Here is a 16344-nt window from a genome sequence, read left to right as displayed (position 1 = left end):
CCAACTGCTCATTTTGACGGTAAGATAAAATTCTTTCACCAAGAGTTACTTTGGGAATATTGCATCGTCACCGGCTTGAAGCAGACCTCCCTGCGGTGGTGGGTCTTTCTCCACCCCGACCCCCGTGGAGTCTGGAACTTACTTGATGGGTTTGTAGCTGGGGCTTTTGCAGAAGACCAGCAATCCGGCTCCGGAACCCACCAACAAACCCGCCATCTTCAGGCACTTGATGGCGGACACTCCCTAAGGGGGAGGAACAGCGTTGAGAAAAGGCCAAATGGTTTCATCGTTAAGAACAGGCGTGTGAGCTGATGAGCTGGGTATAGGGCATGGCCATGCCTGGACGAAATGCAGGAAGGCATTGCCTGTGATGTACCCCAAGGCTGTCCACCAGGGCTCAGTGCCAGCAATGGGCTCATGTGCCGGAAGTCACCCCCCGGGGCCTGCAAGGCACAAGCACGCTTCACCAAACTTCCTCCCTTTACAACCACCTGTGCATTGTAACTGTATTAGAAATTAACACTATCTATCGGCTCAAATGAAGTTAGAGCAGAAGATAGAGAGAGGCACAGGCAACATTATTTCCTCAGTGCCTACTGTTTAAGCCAGAACATAATTCTTTTTTTTTTTTCAAAGATCTTACTTATTTATTTGAGACACAGAGAGAAAGAGAGAGAGAGAGAGAGGGCACAAGCAGGGAGGAAGGGCAGAGGGAGAGGGAGAAGCAGACTCCCCACTGAGCAGGGAGCCGGATGTGGGGCTCGATCCCAGGACCCTGAGATCATGACCTGAGCCGAAGGCAGATGCTTAACCAACTGAGCCACCCAGGTGCCCCAGAACATAATTCTTATACTACAAAGAGATCATAGTTGACATCCCAAGAAAGGACAAAGAGCCCTTATTGTTTGGTGACTAGTTCCTGAGCTAAAGCATGCGGTATATAGTCTTGCGAGTAATAGACATAGTTAAATTCAAAGCCATCTTCAAAGTTTGGGGACATATGATGGTCATTTTATAGCATCCACTATGAAATTCTAATTTAATTTAATTATTTTATTTTTAAGTTCTAATTTTAAAATGTGCATGGCCAATATTTCATCTTAAAGTTTTCAACAATAACACAGCTAATGGGGTGCCTAGGTGGCTCAGTGGGTTAAGCATCTGCCTTGGGCTCAGGTCATGATCCCGGGGGCCTGTGTACTGTTTTTAATATTAGTATTGTGACCATCAGCATCTTTGTCTTCATATTAGTGCTGTATGCCTACCAGGTCCATCTGAAGCCATTCCAATCCTTCTACCCTTCTAACCAGAGAGCGACCATTTAAGTAGAGTTTCAAAACGGGTAACTGCCCAAGATCACATAATATTCCAACCAAATGTCTTCAGTGATACCTCCTATCCCTTCATCCCATAAGAATTATTTTCTTTCCAGGCACCTGGGTGGCTCAGTTGGTTAAGCGACTGCCTTCGGCTCAGGTCATGATCCTGGAGTCCCGGGATTGAGTCCCGCATCGGGCTCCCTGCTCAGCAGGGAGTCTGCTTCTCCCTCTGACCCTCCCCCATCTCATGCTCTCTCTCTCTCTCATTCTCTCTCTCAAATAAATAAATAAAATCTTAAAAAAAAAAAAAAGAATTATTTTCTTTCCATGGGTATAAGAGGCATCTTGGAACCACTGCTTTGTGGAATTTGCCATCCAACCCAAATGCCTCCATGGTTAGGACTTAGAGCATCCACAGTCCCGCAATCAATGGCACTGAAGTACCCAAAGCTTGAGGAACACTAAGACGGCCAGAATCTTTTTTTGGGGAAAGGCACTTAGATCCCAAGTGCTGGAGGGGGAGGGTGCCAAAAATATCCAGATCGGTATTTTTCCGTAGTGTTTCATGGAGCCCTTTGGAAGGATCTCAGGAGTTGGAGACGGCAGGGCTCTGAGTCTTGCCCTCCTTCAACTGATCTGCTTTGCTTTTATCTGTTTCATATCCTGGAATCCCCCTCCTAAAAATAACTTGGACTATACCTCAACCTCCTGTGGGATTATTTCTAAACCCTTCTCTACCCATACTATAGTGTTCCCTCATTCTTATGCATGCCCTTAAAAGTTTGAGCATTTAATGATTGCATGATTAAGAAAACTCTAACATCTTCCCTGGGCATGCGGTGCAAGATTTCACGTCTTCTTGGGAATATCAGCTAAGTGGGAAGGCATTGAAGCTGAGAACCATCTGTTCTATTATCAGACATGAGACAGGCGGGTGCAGAATCTACCACAAGCTCTCAAATTCAAATTCAAAGGTTAGTGGAAACAGCCCTTGTAACTTTCTGGGGGTCCTGGAAATAGCAGCACTTATTCCACAAGATGATCCTCTGATTGTAGGCTTTTTATTTTGGCTTAAATATCGAGGTCTTTCTGGACTTTTAACCAGAATTGTTAGGAACTCTGCAAATAGAAAACAATCCACAATGTCTAGGTCTTGCTTATGACTTTCAGTGCTGGCTGGGGCTAGAATCTAAGATCTAGTTATTAGATTAGGACAAAAATGACATACCTCTGTATGTGTATTTATGGCCCTGTGCTCGGAAGACGTAAAAAACGTGTGGTCTGATTCCCTAAGTGGGGACCCCAAGGAACACGGCATATAAATGGGTTTGTAGCTGGGGCTTTTGCAGAAGACAATAATAAGTCAGTGCACCTTGCAAATTTCGGTGTGGCCTTGGACACAACATACCCTTTGTCCTTTTTCCACAGACTCTTCACACAGGTGCATGCTGCAGTGGAGGGAGGAAATCGCCAGAAGCGAGCAGGGCAGGACAGAAGTTGGCGGTCTCCACTCACCAGACTGAACTTGTCCTTCGCGGGCCCAGCATCTGCTAGCAGTTTGGTCATTGGGTTCATTTTCAGAATGTCTCCAGTTGTGGTGCCGAGGTAGAAAAAGCTACCGTCATCAGCCATCTGGGGATCAGAGAGGAGAAGAGGCCCAGAGACCTGTGTTTTCTCAGGGATGCCCTTGAGCCCCGATCAGGGGTGGGAAAGACTTTCTCTGAGGCCCAAGGAAGACCTACAGATGTGCTCGTGACGACTTTAATTTCCTTAGACTCTAAGATGGGTACGAACAGCTCGGAGTGGGGCGCAGAATCAGGGCCAAACTCAGAACTGGAGGAAATGTGAGACTCCCACTAGCCTGTGCATTTCGCTGGAAGACTCTTTGTGTCTGATGTTAGATCCGCATGCATAGATAACCTGCCAGTCCCGTTCTGGAGACACCTCCGAAGGGTGCCTAGGATGAATTCTTTTTTTTTTTTTTTTTTTTTAAAGATTTTATTTATTTATTTGACAGAGAGCACATGAGAGGGGGGAGGGTCAGAGGGAGAAGCAGACTCCCCGCCGAGCAGGGAGCCCGATGCGGGACTCGATCCAGGGACTCCAGGATCATGACCCGAGCCGAAGGCAGTCGCGTAACTAACTGAGCCACCCAGGCGCCCCTAGGATGAATTCTTCAAACAGAATAGGTGTTTGCTTTATCTCATACTTTCCAAGTCTATCTGCGTAAAACAATGATGTGTTAGATAAGAGAAACAAGTCAGTGGAGGATGGAGTTATCTGTACGAGTGTGTGAGTCCACATTAAAGACAGAGGAATAGGGGTGCCTAGGTGGCTCAGTCGGTTGAGCGTCTGCCTTCGGCTCAGGTCGTGATCCCAGGGTCCTGGGATCGAGCCCCCACATCGGGCTCCCTGCTCCGTGGGGAGCCTGCTTCTCACTCTCCCTCTGCCTGCCGCTCTCTCTGTCAAATAAATAAATAAAATCTTTAAAAAAAAAAAAAGAGGAATAATTCCTCTTTATAGAAGGGACTGTGTGTCAACAATGAGTTTCATTGTTAGGAACTTTAGGTCCAGTGGCAGAAATAAGAATTATTTCGTATCCAGTGCCATTGGGAGGCACTGTGGCCACGAAGCGCCTACTGGACAAGCTGCTTCTGTCCAAGTGGGGCAGGCGTCTGGGTCCGATGGCAGAGCCCAAATCCCAGTAAAACAAGACTCTCCCGGAGCTGCGTCCAAGCAGCTCCTCTCCAACTTCTGGAGGGAATGAGACTCCGGAAGTGAGACTCCCCCTCACATGTGCCCCCTCAGTTGGCATCCCCGAGGTCCAGACCTCACCTCCCTACCCTCAGCCCAAGGTACCTATGTATGTGCACACGTGTGTGCATGCATCCACGCGTGCGTGCATGCACACACACACACCCCTCGGTCAATACTATTGAAGGGATTTGTTCCAGTAGTTGCTGACAATCACACTTAGAGTAATACTTACTGTAATACTCATGACTATTCTTTTCATCTGACCCGTTTGGCACTCAGTTGGCCAGATTTTTCTATTCTGAAGATCCAGTTCCCATACTCGGATTGTCCCGCTATGGAAGAGAGACACAATCAAATGGATACCCACTTAGGAATCTCTCGATCTCTTCTCTGTTTTCTGCCTTCCCCTGAAGAGGCGGCTGAAGGGAAGAGAGCTGGATATTTCTGAGGGTTTGTTAGGCCTCGTGTTCTACTTAAAATCTTCCAGTCGATCCTTACGACCACCCTCTGAGGTAGGATTTACGCTCCCCCTACTCTCCAAATGAGAAAACACAGCAGAGCAAGGATTTACAGCCAGTGAATACTCTCTCCAGTGTAGGGAGAGCAGACATAAATGCGAGCAGATAAACAAAGAGCAAACCAGAGTTCACTAAGATGTTTCTTTCAAGGCTTACAGCTGTAAGGACATCTTTTCAAGGAAAGTGCTTCGCTATGGAGAGTCCTGTCTTCGCAAGAAATGAGACCAAGTAACCAAAGGGCCTCACAAAATCAGCATCTGACATAAGACTTGGCATACAGTTGGCATTTAATCATTGCATGTTGAGTTCATCTGAATTAATAACTGTATAAACATATCGCAGTCAACATCATAGCTGAAGCTAATAGTCGAAGGCAGAAAAGGTTAATTTAAAAATAGATTGATCGGGGCACCTGGCTGGCTTAGTCAGAAGAGCCCGTGACTCTTGATCTCGGGGTTTGAGTTTGAGCCCCACGTTGGGCATAGAGAGTACTTAAATAAATCAACTTTAAAAAAATAAAATTAAGGGTGCCTGGGTGGCTGAGTTGGTTAAGCGTCTGCCTTTGGCTCAGGTCATGATCCCAGGGTCCTGGGATCAAGCCCCACATCAGGTCCCTGCTCCGCGGGAAGCCTGCTTCTCCCTCTCCTACTCCCCCTGCTTGTGTTCCCTCTCGCGCTGTCTCTCTCTCTCTGTCAAACAAATAAATTAAATCTTTAAAAAATAATAAATAAAAAAATTAAAATTAAAATCAAAAAATAAAAAATAAAAAATAGAACAGTCAAGTTCGGTTTTCCTTTTTCTTTTAGCCTCCAGAGTTATGCACTTAGTAAGTACTCATTAAGTATTTTGAATACTTTTTTATTTGAATACAAATCTATTTCTTGTTCAAATATTTTTTTTTTGAGTACTTGCAAAATTAAAAAAAAAAAACAGCTTCTCCGTGGCCTTCCTGGTGGATGTCAAATTTGGAATTTGCAGGATCTCTCGTGAAGGACAATATCATGGAACATCTGCAGTTGGGACCATCATGGAGGATGTTGTGGGTGCCGGACCAGAAATCTTGCTTGAGAGTCCTCGTTCTCAGTTATCACTGTCCTATGCAATTAAAGCCAATCTAGAATACAGATTGCCCTAAGAAAAAGTTTGGGGGAGGGGTGCGGCTTCACTTCAAGTTTTGGCTCCTGGAGAAACTCTGTCCGTGGACACCAGGCTGGGCTGACATCTGCAGCTATGGCAGCTGCTGAGGGGCAGCTGAACCCTCATCATGCAAAGGCTGCGTGAAACCACTCTGCAAACCCAAGGAAGTGAACACACACATGGTCATCAGTGGCCTCGGAAGACAGGGCAGGACACGGCTAGCTGCTTTGGGCGCAGAGCACTCTCCTAATAAGACTCGCCCCTTGGGGCGCCTGGGTGGCTCAGTCGTTAAGCGTCTGCCTTCGGCTCAGGTCATGATCCCAGGGTCCTGGGATCGAGCCCCACATCGGGCTCCCTGCTTCGCGGGAGGCCTGCTTCTCCCTCTCCCTCTGCTTGTGTTCCCTCTCTCGCTGTGTCTCTCTCTGTCAAATAAATAAAAATCTTTAAAAAAAAAAAAAAAAAAAGAAGACTCGCCCCTTAGGGGCTGGCTCCCATTTAGCCAGCTAGTTTCATGGCTGCTAAGTGAATCCGTCCTCATAATTAGCCCCAGAACAAATGCATGTTGCGTATCACAAGGAGGGGCCATACAGAAATTCTTTACTCTGGCTGGAAAAGTAGCCAGTGGTGTGTGCCTTTCACAGATGGGAGACCATCATCCATAGGCTGAAAAAGATAGTTCCCACCCAACAGGTACTTCGACCCCACATTCACAGCGTTTGGACCTTTGAACTGGCACACCGCGTAAAAGACAACGCTTTTGTGTGGGTTTAACCTTCAGCTCAGACACCAGGCAGGGCCCTGAATTGGTGAATTTGTAAGTTAGTGTTTTCTGTTAGACAGATGTTGGCTTTCAGCTTGGTCCCCATTAGCTGGTTAAAAGTTGACTCTACCGGAAACAATCTCATATGGCTAATAGTCGAACATCTGAAGCTTCCTGGCACAGTCCATTCGCAAACTATCATTTCAGGAGACCTAAATCAATAGCAGGTGCTAAGAAACATGGACCAGTAAGTGAATCCGTGCAATCGCGCACATTGCTCTGTGGGCATGCATTGTACGTAGTGTGTTATCAGTCACAAACAGACCAGAACCTGACATGAATTTCGCCGAGGAGCAGAGCCCTCCTCAGGAGGAAGCACAGAATTCTCAAATAACCAGATTTAAAAGACTTTCCGTTAAAAGGATTTTTAAGGACTACAAAATCATGCAAATTAGGAATTAGGACGGAAGGTAATTTTGCAGGACTAATTTTGCAGGGGAACCCCAACTGGAATGACCTGGCTTTCCATACAAGCAAATATAGTGATTTATGAGTTCTGAAAACCCGACTGCAGGCACGTACTTTCCAGCAGTAACAAACATCTCATCCCGGCACGTCGAGAAGATCACTGTGGTGGCATTCCCCACGTTGAGGCCGGCCGCAGGACTGCCACAGATGGCTTCTCTCTTGGCTATGCTCCACACGACCACACTGCCAAAACAAGAGGGACCAAAGAAGTCAGGGGGAGACAGGCTCTCAAAAGAAGTGGTTCTAGAAAGGAAAAAAAAAAAAAAAGGAACGAAAGAATTACACTGACCCCCAGATGTCTCCTGCGTCACACTGGATATTAGAAGACAAGCAGGTGACACTTCAAAGGTTTTGAAGGAAAATGATAATGAGGCTAGAACCCAGTGACCCCGTCAATGAAGCCTGATGCTAAAATAAAGACATTTTCAGATAAGCAAGGCATAAAAGTTTACCACCCATTTATCTCATGTAAAAATATTTACTTGGAGAAGTATTCTAGAAAAAAGACAGTGCAAGGAAAAGGATGACGTCAGGCAGTGCTCCCAAATGTGACCGCATACCAGAGTCACATGGAGGACTTGCTCAGAGGCTGCCGGGACTCACCCCCAGAGCTTCTGAGTCAGCAGGTCTCGGGGGGGGGGTGTGCCTGAGATTTCACTTTTCTAAAAAGTCCCCAGTGACACTGATGCTGCTGTTCTGGGGACCACACTTGGAGAAGCACTGCGTTGGGTTCCATTTCCTTCTCTCTGGGTGCAATCACACAACTTAGTCCTAAATTGAATGTGTTTAGACAATAATACCAAAAATGCTGGGGAACATCTGAATCAAAATATTAAAGAAAAAGGAATGCAGATGTTACAAACTTTGTTAATGTAAAATCATGTCTGGCTATGCTTCCCAAATGTCCTCCATGTAGAAGGTATTATCACAGGGGTTCTAAAATCCAGGTAGAACCAAGATCGGTAGAAATGGGGAGGTAGGAGGTAGTGTAAAAGCCATAATTTTTTCTTTTTTCTTAGTAGGAAATTGATAGATACCACCTGAAGTAGAAAACTTGAGAGGCATATCACCTCCCCCCACAAAAGACTCTTAAAACCAAGTACCTCATGCCCAAGAGAAATGAAAACATACATCCACACCAAATCTTGTACATGAATGTTCATAACAGCATTATGAACAATAGCCTAAAAGTGGGAAAGACCCACAGCCCCATCAACTGATGGATGAAGAAAATGTGGTGTAGCCATACAATGGAATATTACTGGACACTAAAAAGAAGGAAGGACTGAAACATGCCACAGTATGGATGAACGTTGAAAACATTACACTTAATAAAAAAAATCAGTTACAAAAGGCCACCTATTGTATTATTCTACTTATGTGAGACAGTGAGAGCAGGCAAAACTATAGAGATGGAAAGTAGATCAGTGGTTGCCCGGGGCTGAGGGGGTAATGGTGGAGCAGGAATGGGAAGTGATTGCTAATAGGCAGAGGGAGTGTTTTTGGAATGTTTAAAATGCTCTACAATTGTTTGTGGTGGTGGTTGCACAACATGACATGTAAAAAATGTCTTTGGGGAAGTATTTCAGCAAAAAGAAAGAAAGAAAAGAAAAGAGAAGAGAAGAGAAAAGAAAAAAGAAAAAGAAAGAAAAGAAAAAGAAGGGAGGGAGGAAAGGAAGGAAGGAAGGAAGGACCCATTCAAATAACCACTATACCAAAAAGCATACAGCCATATACTTTAAATGGGTGAATTTTATGGTATGTGAAATATATCTCAATGAAGGTATAAAAAAAATCCCAGTGCTCCCTGGGAGAGCTCTTCACGGCGGAAGGGCTATGAATTCTGAATTCTTGTGCATAGCAGGATGACATCCTTTCTTTATAAACCATGGACATGGTATAGCTTCCATTTTCCAAAAACAAGTTTAAAATTTAAAAACAAATAAAAGGCACTGATATAGTGCATTGGCCAAACAAATTACAGCATATCTGTACAATGGTACACAATGCAGTCATTGCAAAGAACAAGATCTATGTCTGCACAAACCTGCAGGGAATACGACATTGGTATAAAGTTAATCAAAAAGCAGGTTGTTGTCAGTAGATGCAGAGAAAGCATTTGACAAAGTACAACATTCATTCATGATAAAAACGCTCAACAAAGCAGGTCTAGAGGGAACATATCTCAACAAGATAAAGGCCATATATGAAAAACCTACAACTTACATATCACACTTAATGGTGAAAAACTGAGAGGCTCTTCCTCTAAAATCAGGAACAAGACAAGAATATCTTCTCTCACCACTATTATTCAACATAGTACTGGAAGTCCTAGCCACAGCAATCAGACAAGAAAAAGAAATAAAAGGCATCCAAATTGGTAAGGAAGAAGTAAATTGTTACTATTTGCAGATGACATGATATTGTATATAGAAAACCCTAAAGATTCCACCAAAAAAACTACTAGAACATATAAGTGAATTCAGGAAGGTAGCAGGACACAAAATTAATATACAGAAAAGACATTTCTCCACACTAATAACAAAGCGACAGAGAGAGAAATTAGGAAAACTATCCCATTTGTAATTGCACCAAAAAGAATAAAATCCTAGGGACAAATTCAACCAAGGAGGTGAAAGACCTATACTCTGAAAACTATAAAACATTGATGAAAGACATTGAAGACAACACGAACAAATGGAAAGACATGCTATGCTCATGGACTGGAAGAACAAATATTGTTAAAATGTCCATGCTGGACTCAAAGCAATCTACAGATTTAACGCAATTGCTATAAAAATACCAGCATTTTTCACAGAAGTAGAACAAATAATCCTCAAATGTGTATGGAACCACAGGAGACCCTGAATAGCCAAAGCAATTATGAGAAGAAAGAACAAAGGTAGAGGTATCCCAATTCCAGATTTCAAGATTACTACAAAGCTATAGTGATCAAAACAGTATGGTACAGGGACAAAAACAGACACCTAGATCAATGGAACAGAATAGAGTTCAGAAATAAATCTGCACTTTTATGGTCAATTAATCTATGACAAAGGAGGCAAGGATATACTGGGTGGCTCAGTCGGTTAAGCATCTGCCTTCAGTCATGATCTCAGAGTCCTGGGATTGAGCCCCATATCAGGCTCCCTGCTCAGTGGGGAGCCTGTTTCTCCCTCGCCCTCTGCCTACCGCTCCCCCTGCTTGTGTGCTCTCTCTCTGTCAAATAAATAAATAAAATCTTTTTTTAAAAAGGAATATACAGTGGGGGAAAGACAGTCTCTTCAATAAATGGTGTTGGGAAAATTGGACAGCTACATGCAAAAGAGTGAAACTGGACCACTTTCTTACACCATACTCAAAAATAAACTCAAAATATATTGAAGACCTGAATGTGCAACCTGAATGCATAAAAATCCTAGAAGAAAACACAGGCAATAGTTTCTTTGACATCGGCCATAGAAACATTTTTCTAGATACATCTCCTCTGGCAGGGAAACAAAAGCAGAATTAAACTAGTGGGACTACACCAAAACAAAAAGCTTTTGCACAGTGAAGAAAACCATCAACAAAACAAAAAGGCAACCTACTGAATGGGAGAAGATATTTGCAAATGACATATATGATAAGGGGTTAATGTCCAAAATATATTTAAAAAAAAAAACTTATATAACTCAACGCCAAAAAAAAAAAAAAATCCAATTAAAAATGGGCAGAGAGTCTGAATAGACATTTTTCCAGAAAAGGTATACAGATGGCCAACAAACACATAAAAAGATGCTCGACATCACTCATCATCAGGGAAATGCAAATCAAAACCACAATGAGATACCACCACACCTGTCAGAATGGCTAAAATCAACAACACAAGAAACAAAAGGTGTTGGAGAGGATGCGGAGAAAAAGAAACCCTTGTGCACCACTGGTGGGGATGCAAACTGGTACAGTTACTGTGGAAACAGTATGGAGGGCCCTCAAAAAGTTAAAAATAGAATTACCCTATGATCCTGGGCGCCCGGGTGGCTCAGTTGGTTAAGCGACTGCCTTGGGCTCAGGTCATGATCCTGGAGTCCCAGGATCGAGTCCCACATCGGGCTCCCTGCTCGGCAGGGAGTCTGCTTCTCCCTCTGACCCTCCCCCCTCTCATGTGCTCTCTCTCATTCTCTCTCTCTCAAATAAATAAATAAAAAATCTTAAAAAAAAAAAAAAAAAAAAAGAATTACCCTATGATCCAGTAATTCTGTTCCTGGGTATTTACCCAAAGAAAATGAAAACACTAATTCAAATAGATATATGCACCCCTGTGTTTACTGCAGCATTATTTACAATAGCCCAGATCTGGAGGCAGCCCAAGTGCCCAACAATGTATAGAATTGTTGAATCATTATATTGTGCACCTGAAACGAATATAACCCTGTTCATTATGCTTGAAAAAAATATTTTTAAGAAATAAAATTTAAAATGAAAATGCAAAACACCCCCCCAAACCAAAAAGCAGGTTCCATTACATTGATAGCATAACATTAATGCAAAATAGTTCCGTAAGCAGGTTACAAAATATTTAAAAATATATATATATGCATATACAAACCGCAGAATGTCCAGTGCAGTTCCTGGCATCCTTTCTGTTCCTCCTCATCTGTGGAGAAGCCTGGTGGTTTGGGTCCAACGGGCCCTTGCACAAGTTCAGGGCTGACCCCTGTCTGAAACCAGTGGACAGAACCCCACCCTCCTTGCCCCCACTGTGACTATTCATCTTCCGGGCATCTCTCTGGTAGGGGCTGGGCTGGGGGTGGCCTGATTGCCAAGCTCTAAAGAATCTCTGGGGGTGGGATCCAGGCCTCAGTTGTTCCAAAATGTCCTCAGGGGATTCCAGGGTGCACCGAGGATGGAGAACAGCCACTTTAAGTTGAGCTGAGACTGGTAATGGTTGATTTCTGGATACATGTCTTATGAAAAACCTTCAAATGGGGACGGCCCAGGGAAAGTGAGCATACTTACAGGATGGGGGGAATAATCATCAAAAGAGGAGTCTCATGAAAATTCTGCTGATTTGCTATCTAGTAAGAGAACTGTCAAGATATAACTGCACACAAATGTAAATTTCCTTTGTGGCACCTGGGTGGCTCAGTCAGTGAAGCATCTGCCTTTGGCTCAGGTCATGATCTCGGGGGTCCTGGAATCGAGTCCCGCGTCGGGTTCCCTGCTCAGCAGGGAGCCTGCTTCTCCCTCTTCCTCCCCACACTTGTGTGCTCTCTCAAATAAATAAATATATATTTTTTAAAAAAGGTAAATTTCCTTTGTAATAGACCCGCAAAGCTTGAGTAAGAAACTATCTGTAAGAGTGCACCGAAGTATTAAATCCAAAACAAACCTGGGACGTTCCTGTTTTTCTTCTACAGATTATGCCCCTTTAGCATTCACATGGGACTATGTACCTCGTTGATTGCTCTTTCTAACACAATGCTTTTACATCTTCTCCCCCCTAATCTCATGTGTCTGTATTCTCTGCCTCCTACACTGGACTCTTGAGTTCCTCAGTGGGGACAAAGACCGTGTCTTGGGTGAGGCAGGTTAAAAATGCCACCTTTGGAGTCACATTGCCAGGGTGGCTCTCCCAGCTCTGCTACTTACTGGTTGGTGGTGCTCGTCGCTCACCTGTCACCCAGCCCCAGTAGCTCCGACCTCAAGTTAAGGAGATAACACAGCTAAGGTGTTCAATACACATCTGTCACACAGTAAGTGCCCCCTCCCCCGCCGCCCCCAAATTAGCTGTGGTCATTGATGACGATGGTGATGATGATGATGATGATGTCATCTTTCTTTTACAGCAAAGGTGCTCAAATTCAGCTGCACATTGGAATCACCTGGGAAGTGTTGGGGCTGCCTAAAGCCCAGGCTCATCAAATCCAGCTCTCTGAAGGTGGAGCCAGGTATCAGTGATTTCTAAAGCTCCCCAGGGGCGCCTGGGTGGCTCAGATGATTAAGCTTCTGCCTTTGGCTCAGGTCTTGATCTCCAGGTCCTGGGATTGAGCCCCCGCCCCTTCCCTGCTCAGCGGGGAGTCTGCTTCTCCTTCTCCCTCTGCCTCTCCCCCTCCCCCTGCTTGTGCTCTCTTTGTCCCTGTCTCTCCTTCAAATGAATAAATAAAAATAAATAAATAAAGCTCCCCAGTGGGTTGCGATGTGCATCAAAGGTGGAGATCTGTGGCCCTACGGTATTTTCCCCATGGGCTTTTCACATGACGCACAGCTGAATAGGGACAGGCCAACAGAAAATGTCCAGCGGGGGTGGGTGGGTGCTGGGGGAGAGGGTGCATGACATACCTAGAAATAAACGTGCTGAGTTCATTACCTTCCGTCATCTGGGCCTCCGAGTGATGCCAAGTACAAATCATTTGGTGAAAAGGCCAGCGCTTCAATTTTGCCCTTGTGAAGTGACAGTCGGGCAATCAGCTCCCTTTTCTTATAATCCCACAAAATGATGTCTGCCTGGGAGCAAGAACACACTGTCAGATCACAGACCAGCTTCAGAAGAGTCCGAGGGGAGAGCTCCCCGTCTTGGTGAGAAATAATCAGTAATCGCACTTTTTCTGGAAATCGGATCATGTCTTAACACACACAACCGCAAGAAACGGGCAAGAGTTTTAAATTAAGCAGGGACTAAAAAAATAAATAAATAAAAATAAATTAAGCAGGGACTTTTGGTTTCTGAGCATTATCAGTCCTCAAGCTGCAGGGTCTGGTGTGAACACCGAAATACTTTACTCCCAGCCAGAGGAATGAAGATGAGCTCAAAGAGGAGGCAAGAGGAAGAAGAGGGAGGGAAAGGACAGGTGCCCGCACAGAGCTGAGCTGGAAGGGAGTGGGCTTTCGGGGGGGGGGGTACCTCTCTGCTGATTTACAGGGGGCTATTTTCAGCACACTCACCTTGAAGCCCATGAACGTGACCTGTCCGGAGGCTATGTAAGCCCCACTCTTGGAGATGGTCACACAGGAGACATTGTTGCCGTGACCGTGCAGGAAGTTCTGTTCCTGTGTGTTTATTGCCTGAATCAGGATTGTGCAGCCCAGAGGGTAAATCAGATGCTCCTGGTCAGGATGGCATTTCAGGCCAGAAGGCACGTGCCCTGAAAGACAGAGTAATCATTAGAAAAATAAATAAATAAGAAAAAAATTGGACACAAAAGAGCACTTTTGGAATAAACCTGATTTCAACTAAAATAAGTGTATTGTGTGTGGGGGGGTGGGTAATGTATGTAATTTTATTCCACCGACAAGGTCAGCCTAGTGGATCACTTCTCAGATTCTAAAGTGTATAAAATCACCAGGGGATCTGGTTAAAATGCAGATTCGGATCTGACGTCTGGAGAGGGGCTGAGATTCTGCATTTCTGACAAGCTCTCAAGAGATGCCGATGCTGGTCCAGCAATCTCACTGCTGGATAGCAAGGCCCCAGGGCCAAGTTCGCAATGCTGAGAAGCAGGATTTTCTCAGTGCTGGAAATAGGAGAGCAGCCTGTCTTAGTGAGTGCAGAGGCACAGGGACTGTGAATTCACTGCCTGGGGCAGAAGTTTGGTAAAGGGACGCCTGGGTGGCTCAGTCGGTTAAGTGTCTGCATTCAGCTCAGGTCATGATCCCAGGGTCCTGGGATCGAGTCCCGCAGCAGGCTCCCTGCTCCTGGGGAGTCTGCTTCTCCCTCTCCCTGTGCCCCTCCCTGCTTCCTTGTGAACTCTTTCTCTCTCTCTCAAATAAATGAATAAAATCTTAAAAAAAAAAAAAGAAGTTTGGTAAAGATAATTTGTTTCTAAGGCACCACCAGGCACTCTAAAGAAGCCAGGCCTTCTCAGTGTGAGACCACCCCCCACCACCATCCTCCAGGTATTTGCCGACAACCATCTCAAGAATTACAAACCTTTGTTAAATGTTTTAATATTACATAGACAGAAGTCCTTCCTTATCACTCAACTTTGGGTCAGAATTTTTGGGGTTGTGATGAGGGAGCAGAAGCCTGGCTGAAGACAAAGCATAAGCTGACACCCTACAACCTCCCCTCACCCCCCACTCCTGGGTGGGACATGTGTGACATTCTTCCAGAAAGCTCCCAACTATCTTAATGTTAATGCCTTGCTAGAGGGGAAAAACAATCTTAACTTGACAATGGCAAGGTCTCTGGTACCTTGTGGGTATCTTGTAGGTCGGTCCTCTTTAGCATATGAAAGTTCTTTCGAAACCTCCCTTTTCCTTACCTCCCCCAACCCTATAGTATACCATCAGCCACCCCTCACAACCTTGGGGCAGCAGCTCTTTCTGCCCACGGGTCCTGTCCCTGCGCTTTAATAAACCACCATTTTGCACCAAAGATGGCTCAAGATCTTTAGTCATCGGCTCCGGACTCCACCCCACTGAACCTCACCTATATTCCAAAAACACATCATTTGTGCTTGATACTATTTTATAATATAAACTGTAAAGTCAGGTTGATTAGTTAAAAATCATTTCCAGTGGAGTGGTATTCAATGTGTAGATTAAGGAAAAATAATTTTTATAATAATACATTCGATCTCCTTTCTAAAAGCAGGGTGTGTTTTTCCATGAAGTCTCCCTTCAGGGTTTCCAGCGGCATTTTCAGTTTTTCCTCATAAAGATCTCACACATTTCTTAGTACATTTATTCCTGGGTATTTTAAAATTGTTCTATGGCTATTTCCTACTCCATCAAAAGAGTCATAAATATTTATTAATATCATCTTCTGGTCTTTTAATGAATTCATCTTTTACATTTAATTCCCTCTAGAATTTATTTTGGTGCATAATGGGATTCCAGTAGCTAAATAGATATTTTTTTTTTTTGCTCAAATTGCCAAATATATTTATTGAATAAATGATTTCTCTTGCTTTGAGATCATTCCTTTTTCATGCAGTAGGTTCTCTAAAGACTAAGATTTGTGTCTTTGGGAGTGATCTATTCATATATTTATTCAGTTGCAGTTACCTTACAAGCAATCATATGGCTATCCATATGGAAAAAGTAAAATTAGATCCAACTTCACACCATCCATAAACAACACATTTCAGGTAGATCGAGGACCTAACTGCAACAAACAAGACTTAACATGTACACAAGTTGTAGGAAATGACTTCTTCAACATGCCACAAAAAGAGCAAATCCTAACAGAAAAGGCCAATATATTCATCCAGTTATGTTAACAATTTAAATTTTTTAATGACACTTGACAAGATGAAAAGAAAAACTGAAACCAGTTGAAGATACCTGCAATGTCCATGACAGACGGGTATCCCATCCAGAATATACAAAGAGCTATAGC

General features: G+C 44.1%; 1 protein-coding gene across 2 annotated transcripts in view; it reads right to left on the bottom strand.

The window, feature by feature from the left end:
* CFAP52 (cilia and flagella associated protein 52) overlaps positions 1 to 16344 on the bottom strand; it is a 42334-nt gene that overhangs the window by 20922 nt on the left and 5068 nt on the right. Inside the window, exons 2-7 of one of the 2 annotated variants that reach the window (XM_034989821.1) lie at positions 13947 to 14146; positions 13372 to 13508; positions 7074 to 7202; positions 4309 to 4408; positions 2835 to 2951; positions 143 to 243 (exon numbers count right to left, since the gene is read on the bottom strand). In XM_034989821.1, the coding sequence (XP_034845712.1) occupies positions 143 to 243; positions 2835 to 2951; positions 4309 to 4408; positions 7074 to 7202; positions 13372 to 13508; positions 13947 to 14146 (784 nt within the window). The remainder of the gene's footprint in view (positions 1 to 142; positions 244 to 2834; positions 2952 to 4308; positions 4409 to 7073; positions 7203 to 13371; positions 13509 to 13946; positions 14147 to 16344) is intronic. The other variant, XM_034989822.1, reaches the window with a different exon arrangement.

This window comes from Mirounga leonina, unplaced genomic scaffold (assembly GCF_011800145.1).
Source record: "Mirounga leonina isolate KUSES-001 unplaced genomic scaffold, KU_Mleo_1.0 Mir_488, whole genome shotgun sequence".
Classification (NCBI taxonomy): Eukaryota; Metazoa; Chordata; class Mammalia; order Carnivora; family Phocidae; genus Mirounga; species Mirounga leonina.
The sequence above is the reverse complement of the archived record's forward strand: the minus strand, read 5'-3'. Positions and strand labels throughout refer to the sequence as shown.